General features: G+C 65.7%; 1 protein-coding gene across 7 annotated transcripts; it reads left to right on the top strand.

Annotated features, from left to right (window-relative positions):
- Positions 1-60: 60 nt before the first annotated feature.
- ACAP3 (ArfGAP with coiled-coil, ankyrin repeat and PH domains 3) lies at positions 61-14854 on the top strand. Of its 7 annotated transcripts, none has more exons than XM_030913846.1 (24): positions 61-304; positions 3910-3967; positions 4643-4762; positions 4950-5003; positions 5875-5933; positions 7127-7310; positions 7617-7661; positions 7751-7846; positions 7914-7988; positions 8454-8465; positions 9439-9548; positions 9637-9688; positions 9943-10043; positions 10124-10235; positions 10572-10780; positions 10872-10941; positions 11043-11137; positions 11214-11416; positions 11600-11707; positions 12334-12432; positions 12521-12747; positions 12949-13058; positions 13219-13329; positions 13529-14854. In XM_030913846.1, exons 1-24 carry the CDS (start codon positions 258-260, stop codon positions 13674-13676), a joined length of 2505 nt encoding a protein of 834 aa, XP_030769706.1. In that variant the 5' UTR covers positions 61-257; the 3' UTR covers positions 13677-14854. The 7 variants fall into 7 exon arrangements, with proteins under 7 accessions (XP_030769706.1, XP_030769707.1, XP_030769701.1 ...); XM_030913845.1 differs by having other exon boundaries at positions 151-304; positions 4643-4792; XM_030913847.1 differs by lacking the exon at positions 12334-12432.
- The last annotated feature ends 127 nt before the right edge of the window (positions 14855-14981 follow it).

Below are 14981 nucleotides of genomic sequence, written 5' to 3'. Positions count from 1 at the left end.
GCAGTGACAGCGGGCGGCGCGCACGGGCGGTGAACTTTGGCGACTCTCCCCGGCGGTGACAGCGGGCGGCGCGCGCGGGCGGCGGACTTTGGCGACGCTCCCCGGCGGTGACAGGCGGGGCGGGGCGCGGCGCGGCGGCCTCATTCCCGGGCGGGCGGGCGCCGAGGCGGCGCGGGCGGGACGAGCGGTCCGGGCCGGCGCGGCTGCCGCTCGGCGCCGCGGTCCTCGTGCCAGTGAGCGCCGCGGCCGCCGCAGCCATGACCGTGGAGTTCGAGGAGTGCGTCAAGGACTCCCCGCGCTTCAGGTGCGCCGCCCGGGGCCGCCAGGGTGGGCGCGGGCCGGGGGCGTCGCTGCCGCCTTTGTGCCCGACGGCGAGGTGGGGAGGTCAGCGCCGGGCCTGGCCGGGCCGCGGCCGCCGGGGAGGGGCTGGAGGACCTGCCTCGGACAAAGCGGCGACCCCGCCCCGCCATGCCCCGGGGGCTGGAACAAAGGACGCCCCTGCTCTGTGCGGCCGCTCCCCCGGCGGAGGGCGTGCGCGTGGGCACCTCGGGACCGTCCGCCCCCGCTTTGTGTCTGCACCTCCACGAGGCTGAGCCCCTCCCGGGCCCTGCAGTCCAGCTTTGGCCAGGGTCGTCTGGGTCTGTGGGGGCGTCGGCCCCTGGTTTCTTCCTCGATCCTGTGTCCAGAGCAGTGCCTGGGGGACAGGCAACTGGAGCCGCGTTTAAGGCCTGGGGCAGGGTGCTTGGGAGCGTGAAGTGGTTTGAATGACCCATTGGCTTAGAGGGTGGCGGCCGAGAAGAGCGGCGGGGAAGGTCAGGTAGGGGATAGGGGTTGTGTGCACCCCGAGTCTGCGTGTTTTCCATCATTCCTGGCGTGCAGGCGTGCACACCTGCGTGAACCACATGTTCACAGACGTGTGCACAAGTGTGCATCGGCCTCGCATGGTGGACATTTGGCAAGCGACAATGGAGGCAAAGAAATCAGAGTGCGCACCTGCGTGAGGCCCTCTCCTCTTCCAGTGCTTGTGCGGAGCGCACCCTTGTGAAATCTGCCCCTCTGTGCGCCTCGCTCGGGGCACCAGGCCTTGCACAGGACGTGTGGATGAGCTGTGCCACGGGGCTGTGCTTGCTTCTGTATGTAGCTTGCCAATGAGTGCATGCAAGCATGTGCACACGCCACCTCTCTGTGCCGGTTCACGTACTGTGTTAGTCATGTCACCAACAGACAAATCAGCTTGTACACGCATGTTCCACCACTGGGTACACATGTTGATGTGTGCCTGTGCAGTCTGTTCTTGGACACACATGTATGTGTGGTGCCAGTGTGTGCAGGCATGTTCGTGCATGAACATGTTTGCACATGTGTGCTTGGTCGTGTGTGTGTGTGTGTGTGTGTGTGTGTGTGTGCTGGGTCTCTTGGGAGCTGCTGGCAAGTCAGCCTGTGTAGGGAGGCACAGGGAGCTTCAGCATCTTTGGAGCCCTCACCAGAAGGCCTTAGGAGCCTTGGAGTGGGAGGCTCAGGGCCAGCCAGGAGAGTGGCCCCCAGGCCCTGGGCAGAGGAACTGGGGCCATCCTCTGCTCTCCCATCTTCCGTTGCTGACCTGGGAAAAGGGGTTGAATAACTCGGGCACTCTACGGACCCGGGCTGTGGGGAGGCGTGGGCGTGGCCTCCCTGCTGGGGGCTGGGCCCTGCTGAAGCACCTACCTTCTCCCTGGCTCCTCCCTCAGAAACCTAATGGACCTCTTCCTCCACACAGAGGGCCCTGTGCTGCCCTCGCCCAGTCAGGTGGGGGTGCTAGAACCCACTTACCTCTGAGCCTTCTCTCTGGTAACTGGCTCTCATGGGAGAGAGCCGGTTCCAGGAGCCAGTTATGGGGGCTGTGGGGCTGCAGTAGGTGCCGTAGGGCGGCCGCCCGGCCTTTTGCCGCGGGGGCTGCCCTAGGAAAGTGCCTCACCCCCGTGGGGCATGGACCGGAGTGGAGAGGTGAGAATGGCCTGGCCCAGTCGGTTTTAGGGTTAGGCTGTGATTTAACTGGGGTTTGAGAGACTCCCAGAGGCTCTCCTGGGGGCGGGCCCTCAGAGTGTAAGTTGAGTTTCCTGGCCTAGAGGGCCAGGCAGGGTGGGCGAAAAGATTTGGTCTGTAATGTGGAACCTGGTGGCCCCAGCCCTGGAAAGGGGGACCCTGCCCGCACCCTCCTGGTCTGGGAGGGCCTAGTGGCAGCCTGGGTGCGGTGGGCAGGGGGCCAGGGGAGCCTGTGGAGGGAACCGCCTGGCTCCAGTTCAGCGGGCGCTGAGTCACGGCTTTGGTTGGGGGGCAGCCACACCCTCCTCCCCATCCTCCAAGCTGCTGAGGAAATGCTGGGCCGAGCACAGCAGAAGAGGCCCAGGTCCCTGGGGCGGAGGAGGGTAGAGCTGAGGGGCTCCCAGCAGCGGAAACTGCAGCTCTCGGGGCCTCGCCAGTGCCCACCCTGTCCCCATGAGCACGACCGTGAGCTGCGGGGTGCAGCCACCCCCCCTTGCTGGCTCTCCAGGGACACGGGTGCCCCAAGCCCGAGGGCGGCAGCTCTGGGTGCAGCTGTCTCTGCATCCGGCCCTGCCCAGGGGTGGCTGCAACTTCTGGGGCGTGGTTCTCTCTGCTGCCTTCTCCTGGGTGGATGGTTCCATCTCTGTTCTGGGATCCTCCAGCTGAGGTAGAGGTCAGGGTCCAGGGACTGTGGGCTGGGTGCGTGGACACCACAGTGAGGTTCCCTCCATTGCCCCTGCTTCGGGATTCAGAGTCCTCTTAGCCTCTTGGGAACAGGTGAGGGCTGCTCAGAGAGGACCTGGTGTCCTGCTGTGGTGACTGGGACCAGTCAAGGTCCTTCCCTGGGGGTCGCTTGCGGCCCCAGCTCCTAATTGAGGACACGCCCCTGGAAACCGCAGGCCCCTCCCCTGAGGCCTGGGACACCCTTCAGGGTAGCACCGGATGAGGGACTGTAGGCCCCGATGGCCTCTGCTGCCAGACCCCTGCCCTAGACCTATCCTTGGAGTCCTGGCCCCAGCCTAGGCCCTATGCTGCCCAATCCCCAGGAGGCCAGATGGCCCCGCCGCCCAGTGAGCCGATTGTGTGGAGTGCGGGGCTGCCGGGATCCTGGCCCTGTTTCCCTGTTTCCTGCTCCCAGAGGGGGTGGTCACGTGCCCGATCCATCTGCCTCCCGTCTTCCGGGGATTCTCCCGCCGAGGCTTCTCTGGTGATGTCATGCCTTAACTCTCCTCTCCCCGGGCAGCCCTACTATCAGGCTGTCCTGGTGGGAGTGGGCTCTGAGGATGACAGCCCACCTGTCTTTCCAGCGGACCGTGCCGCTTGCAGCTGTGAGGTTGGGGGAGCCAGGGGTGTCTCTCCCCAGCTGGTCTGGGTCCTCCTGGTGCTGCCAGGACCAAGAGCAGCTGCCCTGCTGCCCCCCCGCCATCCCACAGTGCACGGGTGCCAGACCTGGGTGGGCTGCAGTAGTGCAGAGGGGTGAGGAGCAGGCACCGTGGGGTTGAGGGGGCTCCAGATGGGTCCAGGGTCGACTCTGAAATCCTAGAGAAGAGGCCAGTGAGGCTGGCCGAGCCCTTGGTGGGCACCGTCCCTGAGGGACTCCCAGCAGCCGGCTGTCCTGGGAGAGGCTGGTCTAACCTTATTCCTTGAGGGCACAGCAGTGGGAGTCACAGCAGATTCTGCCTCTCCCTGCCTGGGAGGGGGATGGCGAGGGGAAGTGCGCTGAACCTGGTCCCAGTCCTGTCCGTGTAGCAGGCAGGCGTCTGTCTCCCAGCCTGTTTCCTGAAAGCGCCTTCCCATGGTGGAGCCCCTCAGGGAGGTGCAAGGGGAGGCGAAGCCCCGAGGGGCCGAGGCTACAGGTGACCCTAGCCAGCCCCGTTCTTGCTTTAGGGCAACCATTGACGAGGTGGAGACGGACGTGGTGGAGATTGAGGCCAAACTGGACAAGGTGAAGGGCGGGCCTGGAGCGCCCTGTGCCCGGCCAAGCTTGGGATGGCTGCATGGCTGAACTCACCCTCTGGGCCTTACTAAGCCACTCACACCCCCATATGCGGAGCTCCCGTGTGGTGCTCCAGGTCCTGGTCCCTGTGTCTTAGCACGTGTGTTCCAGGGTGCACATGTCCAACGCACACATGTGGCCGGCCCTGAGTCTTGTCCCGTCTGGGAGGGGCCGGGCTGTGGTGAGCCCCCGACCCATGGTGGCCGCCTGTCCCCTCTGCTGGGCTGGTGACATGGGGACAGCTGCTGTGTGGGCGAGCCTTGGTGTGGCTGGGGCTGGGGCGGAGAAAGGGGAGGGGGCAACAGGCCGTGGAGCTGGGAGCCGCAGCAGGGACTGGAGTCCACAAGCCCCACATGGGCTGGTCCTGCTGGCCCTGGGTCCCCTGCCTGGCTCCTGGTCCCTCCCAGCTGAGTGAGGCCATGGCGGCCCCACCCTCCCCTCCCAGACCGGCCTGCAAGCCCCAGGCAGGCGCAGGCGCAAGGAAGCCGCACCCGGGGCACTGAGTCCTGGTTGCCAACACCCTGAGTGGAACCTACCCTGGAAGCTCTTCCTGCCTCAGGCTGTGCGTGGTAGCGAGTGCAGGCACCAGTGCCCGCCGCGCTCACCAGGCCCCGCCGCCCGCAGCTGGTGAAGCTGTGCAGTGGCATGGTGGAAGCTGGTAAGGCCTACGTCAGCACCAGCAGGCTGTTCGTGAGCGGCGTCCGTGACCTGTCCCAGCAGTGCCAGGGCGACACCGTCATCTCGGTGAGGGGCCGACTGACCTCTGACCTCAAGGTGGGGTAAGGGGAGAGGCCGAGGGAGGCAGCCCCTCAAGGGCATCCAGGCCAGGAGCAGGCCGGTGTCTCTACCGCCCAGGGGCCTCAGAGGGCGTGACTGGGTGACCTGGGCCTGGATTTGCCGTCTCAGCGTGGCTCCCCATCTGCTCCTCCAGGAATGTTTGCAGAGGTTCGCTGACAGCCTACAGGAGGTGGTGAACTACCACATGGTGAGCCTGGCCTCCCTGCCACCTGCGGGCCGCGCGCAGCCTGGAACTGAGCTCTGCTGGCTCACCGAAAGATTGGCATGGGGGAGGGGGGGCACATTTCTGCCCCCCCAGTCTGGTGTGGGGGCATCCCACGTCTTCAAGTCAGTGTGGGTTGGGGGACAGCCCTGGGGGCTCTGCTGTGTCCCAGGGAAGGGCCACACCAGACCCTGGGGGAGGGGTGGTTTATTCAGGGCTCTCATCCCAGGCTGGCCTGGCTGCCATTTGGGTCTGAGTGGCCCCCGGGGGCCCTGGCACTGACGTGGATGGACACACAGGACCAGCACCCATGAGATGTGGGGCTGCAGCCTGGGAACCTGAGCCACAGACTGAACAGGGGAGGTCCCGAGGTAGACCAGGCAGCACGGCTCAGGCGTCCCTTTGCTCCTGGCTATGCCCGGTCCTTCTCCACTTTGGGCTCTGATTCAGAGCCCAGGCTCCGGCTCCCCAGGCCCAGCTCTAGGGTGCTCCCGGCTCTGACCGAGTGCTCCCTGCTGCAGGGATGGGCACCCCAGGGTGGCCGCCCAGGGCCAGGAGGCAGTGGGGCTCAGGCTGTGCCCTTGGTGCCCACCTGATGAGGGGACCATCCGAGGCAGCCTTGGCCTCTGTCAAGGGCCAGGTGGGACAGAGGGGCAGGGGTCACAGCCACCACCTCTGGGTGCCAACTCAGGCCTGGGGGCTGCTCCCCTGACCCCCTTGAGGCCAGCCCTGCAGGGTGGGACCCGCCCCTGTGTCTGGGCCTGGGGGCAGTGCCCTCTGCTGGTGAGGATGGGGCCTTCCGTCTGGGGCTATTTTGGGACAGACCCCAAGGATCTCTGCCCCCTTCTGCCCCCAGATCCTGTTTGACCAGGCCCAGAGGTCCGTGCGGCAGCAGCTCCACAACTTTGTCAAAGAGTGAGTGGCCCCCAAGCCCTCAGGTCCCCCAGGACTGGGGGAAGAACATGGAGGCCACGCTCCCGCTCTTGGAGGGGAAGAGGGTCTGGGGCAGAGCAGGGGCACCTTGGCCCCAGGCCTCCAGGCTGTGCAGCGACTCCACAAGGCAGAAGGCTCAGAGGCAGACAGCCGAGTGGAGCTCAGTGGGGTTCCACACCCTGCATGTGTTGGGGGAGTGTCCAGCCCCCCGCCAGTGGAAAGGTGCAGCCACATTGGGCTTGCGGGTCTGGAGTCTGGGGCATGGCGGGGATCTGGGCAGATCCTGAGACTGGGGTGGGTCTGGAGTTTGGGGCATGGCGGGGGTCTGGGCTGGACAGATCCTAAGAGTGAGGTGGGGAGGCCTGGAGCAGATGGGAGGAGGCAGCAGGGGTGTGGGTGGGCCTGGGATAGGCCAGTGAGGAAGGAGGCTGTGCCCAGGAGCAAAGAAAGGGCCTGGAGTGGAGGAGGGTGAAGGCTGGGCATGGTGGCTCACACCTGTAATCCCAGTATTTGGGAGACTGAGTCCGGAGGATGCCAGGAGTTTGAGACCAGGCTGGGCAACATAATGAGGCCTCCATCTCTACAAAAAAGAAAAAAGAAAAAAATATATGTATTAGGTGGGCATGGTGGCATGCGCCTGTGGTCCCAGCTACTCAGGAGGATGAGGTGGGAGGATCAGTTGAGCCCAGGAGGCAGAGGCAGCAGTGAGCCATGATTGTGCCACTGCACTCCAGCCTCCAGCCTGGACAACAGAGAGAGACCCTGTCTCAAACAAACAAAACCAGGCCAGGCGCAGTGGCTCATGCCTGTAATCCCAGCACTTTGGGAGGCCGAGGCGGGCGGATCACCTGAGGTTGGGAGTTTGAGACCAGCCTGACCAGCCTGGAGAAACCCCTTCTCTACTAAAAATACAAAATAATCAGGCATGGTGGCACATGCCTGTAATCCCAGATGCTAGGGAAGCTGAGGCAGGAGAATTGCTTGAACCCGGGAGGCAGAGGTTTCAGTGAGCCAAGATAGCACCATTGCACCCCAGGCTGGGTGACAAGAGCGAAACTCCATCTCGAGAAACAAAAACACAAACAATGATGTGGGAGACTCCAGGATCCAGCAGGTGCTCTCCCTGACCTCTCACCTCACCTGACCTCTCACCCCACCTGGCACTTGGCCTCCAGGGATGTGCGGAAGTTCAAGGAGACAAAGAAGCAGTTTGACAAGGTGCGGGAGGACCTGGAGCTGTCCCTGGTGCGGAACGCCCAGGCCCCGAGGCACCGGCCCCACGAGGTAGAGGAAGCCACCGGGGCCCTCACCCTCACCAGGAAGTGCTTCCGCCACCTGGCACTGGACTACGTGCTCCAGGTCAGCCCCGGAAGTGGGGTGGGGGACGGGGACCAGCTGTAGCGAATGGAGGTCTCAAAGGCCTTGTACAGAACTGGAGAGATTTTGAGCAGGAGTGTCAATTCCTGCTTCACCCATGGGTGGGACCTCCAGACATGGGGAAGGACTCCAGGACCATGGGAGGATGAGGCTGGCCCAGTGCTGGGAGCTGATGACGACCTGGGGGTCTCAGGGAACCACAAGCAGCTCAAGTGGACTCTATGGCAGGTGCAGGACTTGGGGCTGCCTCAGCCTCCAGGGCTCACCTGTGGGCTCCCCCTCTGGCAGATCAATGTCCTGCAGGCCAAGAAGAAGTTTGAGATCCTGGACTCTGTGAGTGCGTGGGGGCTGCCCATGAGCACAGGCTGCATGGCGGGGGCTGGGCCGGGTGTGCTTGGGCCTCACCTGTGCTGCCCCCGCAGATGCTGTCCTTCATGCATGCCCAGTCCAGCTTCTTCCAGCAGGGCTACAGCCTCCTGCACCAGCTTGACCCCTACATGAAAAAGCTGGCGGCCGAGGTGAGCCTTTGGGAGGGGTGGGGCCAAGGCAGGCCTCCGTGGCCTTCCCTAATGCCAACCCCAACAGCTGGACCAGCTGGTGATCGACTCTGCAGTGGAAAAGCGTGAGATGGAGCGAAAGCACGCAGCCATCCAGCAGCGGGTGAGGCCACGCAGCCGGCTCCCTGCACACCGGGCGCCTGGGAGGCCCCTGCGAGGCCCCTGTGTCCTCACCCCATGCCCGGCACACCCTCCCCGCCCCCTCCTCCCTGCCTGTCCCCCACCTGCCCTGCCCACACCTTCTCTAGGGGTCCAAGGCTGCTGCCCTTTGATGCGTGCAGTGGAGGGGCACCTGTGGGTGGGGCCACTGCTGGGATCTCCTTCCTTTGAGGCCGTGGTCACCTCTGCGGCCTCAGTCACTGGCTCCTTGCGGGGCCTTTGCTTGCCTGTGGGACAGCAGCCCCGGCCACCACCCAGAGCAGATGTTGGCTGCAGGCAGGAGTGGCTATTTTGGGATAGGGGAGAGCCCCCCAGGAGTTGGGGATGGGTCTGCCAGTCACCAGGAGTTGGGGGCAACTGTCACTCACTGGCTCTCTCCCCCGCATCCCCTCCTGCTCCGGCCCTTCAGACGCTGCTGCAGGTGAGTGAGCACCGCCCCGGGTGGGCTGTGGGTTGGGGGAGACCAGATTGGGTGGTGCCTTTCCCTCTCCTACCCCGAGGGCACTTCAGCACCAAGGACACCTCCCACCGGTCTCAGGGCTCCTGCTGCAGCTGTGAGAAGGGCTGGCTCCGGCCAGACCCCCACATCCCCCGTGGGAGTAGCGGCAGCTGTCCCTTCCCGCCCCACATGGCCTAGGGAGCAGGTGGCCGCACCTCCCCTCTGCTGCCCTGGCCTGCCAGACGGCGGGACACACAGGGCCTTCAGTGGCTCCCAGGCCTCCTGAATGGGGCTCTGTCCACTCAGCTGGCCACATGAATGGAGCACTCAGGATGCAGAGGGTGGGGGGGCAGCTTCCTTCCTGATCGCAGCCTGCTTGTCCCTGCAGGGCTGGGGTGGGGCTGGCACTCTCAGGCCCCCAGCTGTGAACGTGAGGGGTCTGCCCCACGGGTTTCAGGGCTGGGGGCCTTGCTCCAGTCAAGAAGTGGCTATGGGCCGGGTGCGATGGCTCATGCCTGTAATCCTAGCACTTTGGGAGGCTGAGTGGGTGGATCACGAGGTCAGGAGATCGAGACCATCCTGGCTAACACGGTGAAACCCCGTCTCTACTAAAAATAACAAAAAAATTAGCCGGGCGTGATGGTGGGCGCCTGTGGTCCCAGCTTCTAGGGAGGCTGAGGCAGGAGAATGGTGTGAACCCGGGAGGTGGTGGAGCTTGCAGTGAGCAGAGATTGCGCTACTGCACTCCAGCCTGGGCGACAGAGTGAGACTCTGTCTCAAAAAAAAAAAAAAAAAGTGGCTGTGGTAAACAGAGGGTCTCCCGTCTGAGTGTGTGGCCCGTGGGCCATGTGGCAGCCTCAAACAAGGACCTCACCCAGCCTATGCTCTGGGAAAGCATAGAGGGTAGCAGGGCTCCCTGGGGCGGGCACTCAGGGGGCGGGTTCCATCCCCCCAGGACTTCTACGATGAGTCGAAAGTGGAGTTTGATGTGGATGCGCCCAGTGGGGTGGTGATGGAGGGTTACCTCTTCAAGAGGGCCAGCAACGCTTTCAAGACGTGGAACCGGTGAGGGCCCTTCCTCAGGCGGGGGCAGGGGTCACAGCAGCCCTGGGATGGGCACCGCCTGACTCCCCACATCCCCCCACCCGCCTAGGCGCTGGTTCTCCATTCAGAACAACCAGCTGGTCTACCAGAAGAAGCTCAAGGTGTGCCCTGGGCCTGGGACTGGGGCCCTGATGGCTGGATGCCCCACCTGGGCCACAGGGCAGACCGGTCAGTTGGGGTTGGCATGGGGCCGGGGCACTAGTGGACACCGCAGCCTGAACGGTCAGGGAGCAGAGAGCTGGACCTGGGGCTTGGGACTCGGGCAGTCAGCCTCGGTCTCTAAGGTGAAGCAGGAAGAGGGTGGTCAGGGCCGGGTGGCGGCTGAGGGCAGGGGCCACAGCAGTGCCGCCCACAGGACGCCCTCACCGTGGTGGTGGATGACCTCCGCCTGTGCTCTGTGAAGCCGTGTGAGGACATCGAGCGGAGGTTCTGCTTCGAGGTGGTGTCACCCACCAAGTGAGGAGGTCCAACCCAGGGTGGGGTGGGGGGCGTCCCTGCCCACCGGAGCTGACGCCCGCCCCCTCCACCACCCACAGGAGCTGCATGCTGCAGGCTGACTCCGAGAAGCTGCGGCAGGCCTGGGTCCAGGCTGTGCAGGCCAGCATCGCCTCCGCCTACCGCGAGAGCCCCGACAGCTGCTATAGCGAGGTGTGGCCCTTGGTGCCCCTGCCCCACGCCCGTGCACACACCTGTTTGTGGCTCCTGCAAGCTGGGTGTTTGCTGTGGGTGCACTGGCACACTGGCCTGTGCAGTGTGGGTGTGCATGTGTGTGCAGGTGGCATCTGCCCACATGAGGGTGTGCACGCATACATGTGTGTGCAGGTACATCTGCCCACATGAGGGTGTGCACGCATACATGCTTGTGCAGGCGTGTGCTCGAGGGGCCCCGGCCTGCACCTGCACTCCGGCTGGGGAGGAGGGAACCTGCTGGGGAAACCACGCTGGAGTCCCTGCGGGACTGAGCAGCCCCACCCCATCCCCCAGAGGCTGGACCGCACAGCATCCCCGTCCACAAGCAGCATCGACTCTGCCACCGACCCTCGGGAGCGTGGCGTGAAGGGAGAGAGTGTGCTGCAGCGTGTGCAGAGCGTGGCCGGCAACAGCCAGTGCGGCGATTGTGGCCAGTCGGACCCCCGCTGGGCCAGCATCAACCTGGGCGTGCTGCTCTGCATCGAGTGCTCTGGCATCCACAGGTGGGCCCCTGAGGGCGGGGCCGGGGATTGGGGTTGGGCCGGAGCTGGGGGCCTTGCCTCACCCAGACTCACCCCTGCCTCTGCCCTCCAGGAGCCTGGGTGTCCACTGCTCCAAGGTCCGGTCCCTGACACTGGACTCTTGGGAGCCAGAGCTGCTAAAGGTGTGTGTGGGACTGCTGCAGGCCATGGGACCCCCTTTGTGGGGGCGGGAGCCGGGGTCTGCAGGTTTGCACTGATGCCTGCTCACGCTGTCTCCCGCCAGCTGATGTGTGAGCTTGGAAACAGCGCCGTGAATCAGATCTATGAGGCCCAGTGTGAGGGTCCAGGCAGCAGGAAACCCACAGCCAGCAGCCCCCGGTGAGGTGGGGTACAGTCTGAATCAGCCAGGGAGCCCCAGCCTGGGGGCACAGCCTCATGTTCACCCCTGGTCCAGGCAGGACAAGGAGGCCTGGATCAAGGACAAATATGTGGAAAAGAAATTTCTGCGGAAGGCACCCATGGCACCAGCCCTGGAGGCCCCAAGACGCTGGAGGGCGCAGAAGTGCCCACGGCCCCACAGCTCTCCCCGCGCCCCCACTGCCCGCCGCAAGGTCCGGCTTGAGCCTGTCCTGCCCTGTGTGGCTGCTCTGTCCTCAGGTGGGAGGCCATGCCCTGGCAGGGCTGAGAGGGGGCTTGCCTTGATCAGGGATGGACTCCGTTAAGGGGTTGGGGGCAGGGGCTCTGGGGGCACCTCAGGCTCCGCAGACTCCCAGTGTGACCTGGGATTTTCTGCCCCACCCCGGGCATGTTCCCTGCTCTGAACACGCACTGCCCCTGCAGTGGGCACCCTGGATCGTAAGTTCCGCCGAGACTCCCTCTTCTGCCCCGACGAGCTGGACTCACTCTTTTCCTACTTCGACGCAGGGGCCGCGGGGGCTGGCCCTCGCAGTAAGTGTGGGATGGGCCCAGCCAGGTGGCAGGGCAGGGCCAAGGAGGCTGGCTTGGAGGGTCCCCAAATGTGGATGGCTCTTGCCGGGGAATGGAGCAGCATCTGGAGGGGCGGGGGCCTCCTGGCCACAGCTGGAGGCCGAGGCCCTGACTGTGGGGGTGAGCTGTGCAAATGTGTGTGTGGGCTGTGTGCACCCAGATGTGTGTGTGGAGCGAATGGCCCGGGGTGCTGGGGCAGCAGAGGGCGCTGCCAGCTGGCCCTCAGCCTAGGGCCCTTCTGAGGCCATGCTGCCCATCCGTTGGGTGGAGAATTTTCAGCCTGGGCCAGCCACAGACAGGGATGGGGGGGCCCACTGCAGAGGTGCCAGGTGAGCCTGAGAGTGGGCGGGAAGGACTTCCCCGCGGGCCTGGGCTTTAGGGGACTACCCTGGCACCTTTGAGCTGTTACTTGGTTTTCTCTCCTTTGCTTCTAGCCCGCAGCTGGCTCCCCCCTGGCCCTGGGTGGGAGCTGGTCCTGTCCCTAGGGGTTGTCCCTGGAGGGTGGGTGGGGTTCCAGCTTTGCCCCAGGGCTCTAGATGGAGTTGGGGCCTCCCACCTTCAGGACTCCCTTCCCTGCGGACCTGCAGGTCTGAGTAGCGACAGTGGCCTTGGGGGCAGCTCGGATGGCAGCTCGGACGTCCTGGCTTTCGGCTCAGGCTCTGTGGTGGACAGCGTCACTGAGGAGGGTGGGTGGCGCCTTGCACTCGGCCGACGCCCTGCCCAGCCCTGGGGCAGCCCCGGGGGTCGCCTTCCCTGATCGCCCCCTCTCCACAGAGGGTGCGGAGTCGGAGGAGTCCAGCGGTGAGGCAGACGGGGACGCTGAGGCCGAGGCCTGGGGCCTGGCAGACGTGCGTGAGCTGCACCCGGGGCTCCTGGCGCACCGCGCAGCGCGTTCCCGCGATCTTCCTGCGCTGGCGGCGGCGCTGGCCCACGGGGCCGAGGTCAACTGGGCGGACGCGGAGGATGAGGGCAAGACGCCGCTGGTGCAGGCCGTGCTAGGGGTGAGCGAGGCACGGGGGCTGCGCGCAGGACACAGGCGCACACTTGAGGTTGCATCTTCTGTGGCCCCCACACAGGGGCCGCCTGTTCGCGGTGGGGACAAGTCCGGTCCCGGCTGGGGGCGCCCAAGGACGGGGTCAGGGTGCAGAGGCGCTGCGAGGGGCCGGTACCGCGGCTCCGTCTGAGTCGCCCCGGCTCCCCAGGGCTCCTTGATCGTCTGTGAGTTCCTGCTGCAAAATGGAGCGGACGTGAACCAAAGAGACAGCCGGGGCCGGGCGCCCCTGCATCACGCCACGCTGCTGGGCCGCACCGGGTGAGGCGGTCAACCCACGCCCCGCCCCGCGCCCCGACCACGCCCACTCGCCCGGATCACGCCCCGGCCTGGCCACCCCTTGCCCGGCCACGCCCCGCGACCGCACTCGCCCCGCCCTCCGTGCTCAAGCCCTGACGCGCCCTCCGCCCTCACCTCTCAGGCAGGTTTGCCTGTTCCTGAAGCGGGGCGCAGACCAGCACGCCCTGGACCAAGAGCAGCGGGACCCGTTGGCCATCGCAGTGCAGGCGGCCAACGCAGACATCGTGACGCTGTGAGCGGGGGCGGGGCCTCCGGGCGGGGCGGGGCCTCCGGGCGGGGCGGGGCCTCCGGGCGGGGCGGGGCCTCCGGGCGGGGCGGGGCCTCCGGGCGGGGCGGGGCCTCCGGGCGGGGCGGGGCCTCCGGGCGGGGCGGGGCCTCCGGGCGGGGCGGGGCCTCCGGGCGGGGGCGTTACATGCTGCACCTCCCCGCAGGCTCCGTTTGGCGCGCATGGCGGAAGAGATGCGCGAGGCCGAGGCTGCCCCAGGTCCTCCGGGTGTCCTGGCGGGCAGCAGCCCCACGGAGCTCCAGTTCCGCAGGTGCATCCAGGAGTTCATCAGCCTCCACCTGGAGGAGAGCTAGGGCCGGGCAGGCCGGGCAGCTGCTACCCCGCCCGGCCCGACGCCCTGCATGCCCCGAAATCCCCGGCGCCCCACCCGGCCGCGGCCCTGCCTGTGACCCGGGTCGATGCCTGGCAGCCCCAGTGCCGGGGCGCCCTGGCCCCGCTCACCCAGGAGGAGAGCGAGGGCCCCGCACTGAGTCTCTTAAAGCCTCACATTTTCCTGGGGGGTGCTGCGTCATCGGGTGCCCCTCACTCCACCTGGGGAATCTCTGTCTTCGAGGCACCCCTTTTAAGGGTCCTGGGTTGCTCATGTCACAAGCCACTCTCAAGGCCCGTGTCACCTGTGTTCCTCTGTCCTCAGGGCCTGTGTCACTTCGTGCCCCACTTCTGCCCAGAACACTGACCTGCTAGCTGGGTCCCTCCCGCACACCCCAGAGCCCCCTCCCAGGGCAGAAAGGGTGGCCCATCCAGGGAACCAACGAGTACCTCACTTAGTGACCCCAGCATCCAGGCTGGCGTCGCGGGTGCTGGGCGGGAGGGGCTCTGGCCTGGGTCCTCAGCCGTGGCTGGACGCGGGCGTCCCAAGGCCACGTGGCTGGCCATGAAGGTCCCCGTGCCAGACAGCCCCAGCCGCGTCCCAGCCTCCTCTGGAGGCACCTTCTCCCGGTACTCGGCCCAGAGCCTGTGCATAAAGCCACTTTGCCACTTTGCAGCCCGCATCTCATGTTCTTTGTAGCGGACCGAGTGGGTTTGCTACAGGCCTCGTCTGACTTTGTCTTGCGTCTTTTCTCTGTGGACTCTTGAGGACGTCTGAGCCCCAGCCCTGCCCCTGGCCAGCTTCACCCTTGGGTCCAGGGGTCCCTCGGTTCATATTGCAGGGCCTGCCAATGCCTTCATGCACTCCTTCCCCGAAGGCACCCTGCAGAGAGGCGGGGCCTCCCCACCTCGGCCCTAGGTCAGGCTAAGGCCAGTCGGCTGGTCACTATGCAATGCTGCCCCCGGGAGCCTCCGTGAGGGCACAGTGGGCGCTGGACCCGGCCCCTCAACACTTTTGCCTGCTGCCTGTGACCCTGAAAAACAGAATTGATTCTTGCTCCTCTCCCTGTGTCAGTTTGGCCCCACCACCTGCCCCAGGCCCCTGCTGGCGGGTCTTACCCCCACCCCTCGCTTTGAATAAACCGCTTGCGCCCACTGCCTGCTCCTGGGCTCCCGTGCCTCACTCTGCTCTGTGTCTGGGGAGTGTCTGCGTCCCCTGCCCTCCCCAAAGGGCATTCCTGAGCCAGGCAGCACTTGAGTCAGACTCCAACAGGCTGCACGGGCCTGAT

The sequence above is a fragment of the Rhinopithecus roxellana genome, chromosome 12 (assembly GCF_007565055.1).
Source record: "Rhinopithecus roxellana isolate Shanxi Qingling chromosome 12, ASM756505v1, whole genome shotgun sequence".
In the NCBI taxonomy this organism is placed as follows: domain Eukaryota; kingdom Metazoa; phylum Chordata; class Mammalia; order Primates; family Cercopithecidae; genus Rhinopithecus; species Rhinopithecus roxellana.
Note: the sequence above shows the minus strand (reverse complement) of the source record. Positions and strands in the feature narration are given on the sequence as shown.

Excerpts from the sequence above, each read along its gene's own strand:
- ACAP3 (XM_030913841.1), top strand. The coding sequence starts at position 258 with ATGACCGTGGAGTTCGAGGAGTGCGTCAAGGACTCCCCGCGCTTCAG. Across the intron at positions 5,934-7,126 it reads CTCCACAACTTTGTCAAAGA|GGATGTGCGGAAGTTCAAGG; the intron begins GTGAGTGGCCCC and ends CTTGGCCTCCAG. Across the intron at positions 9,689-9,942 it reads TCTACCAGAAGAAGCTCAAG|GACGCCCTCACCGTGGTGGT; the intron begins GTGTGCCCTGGG and ends TGCCGCCCACAG.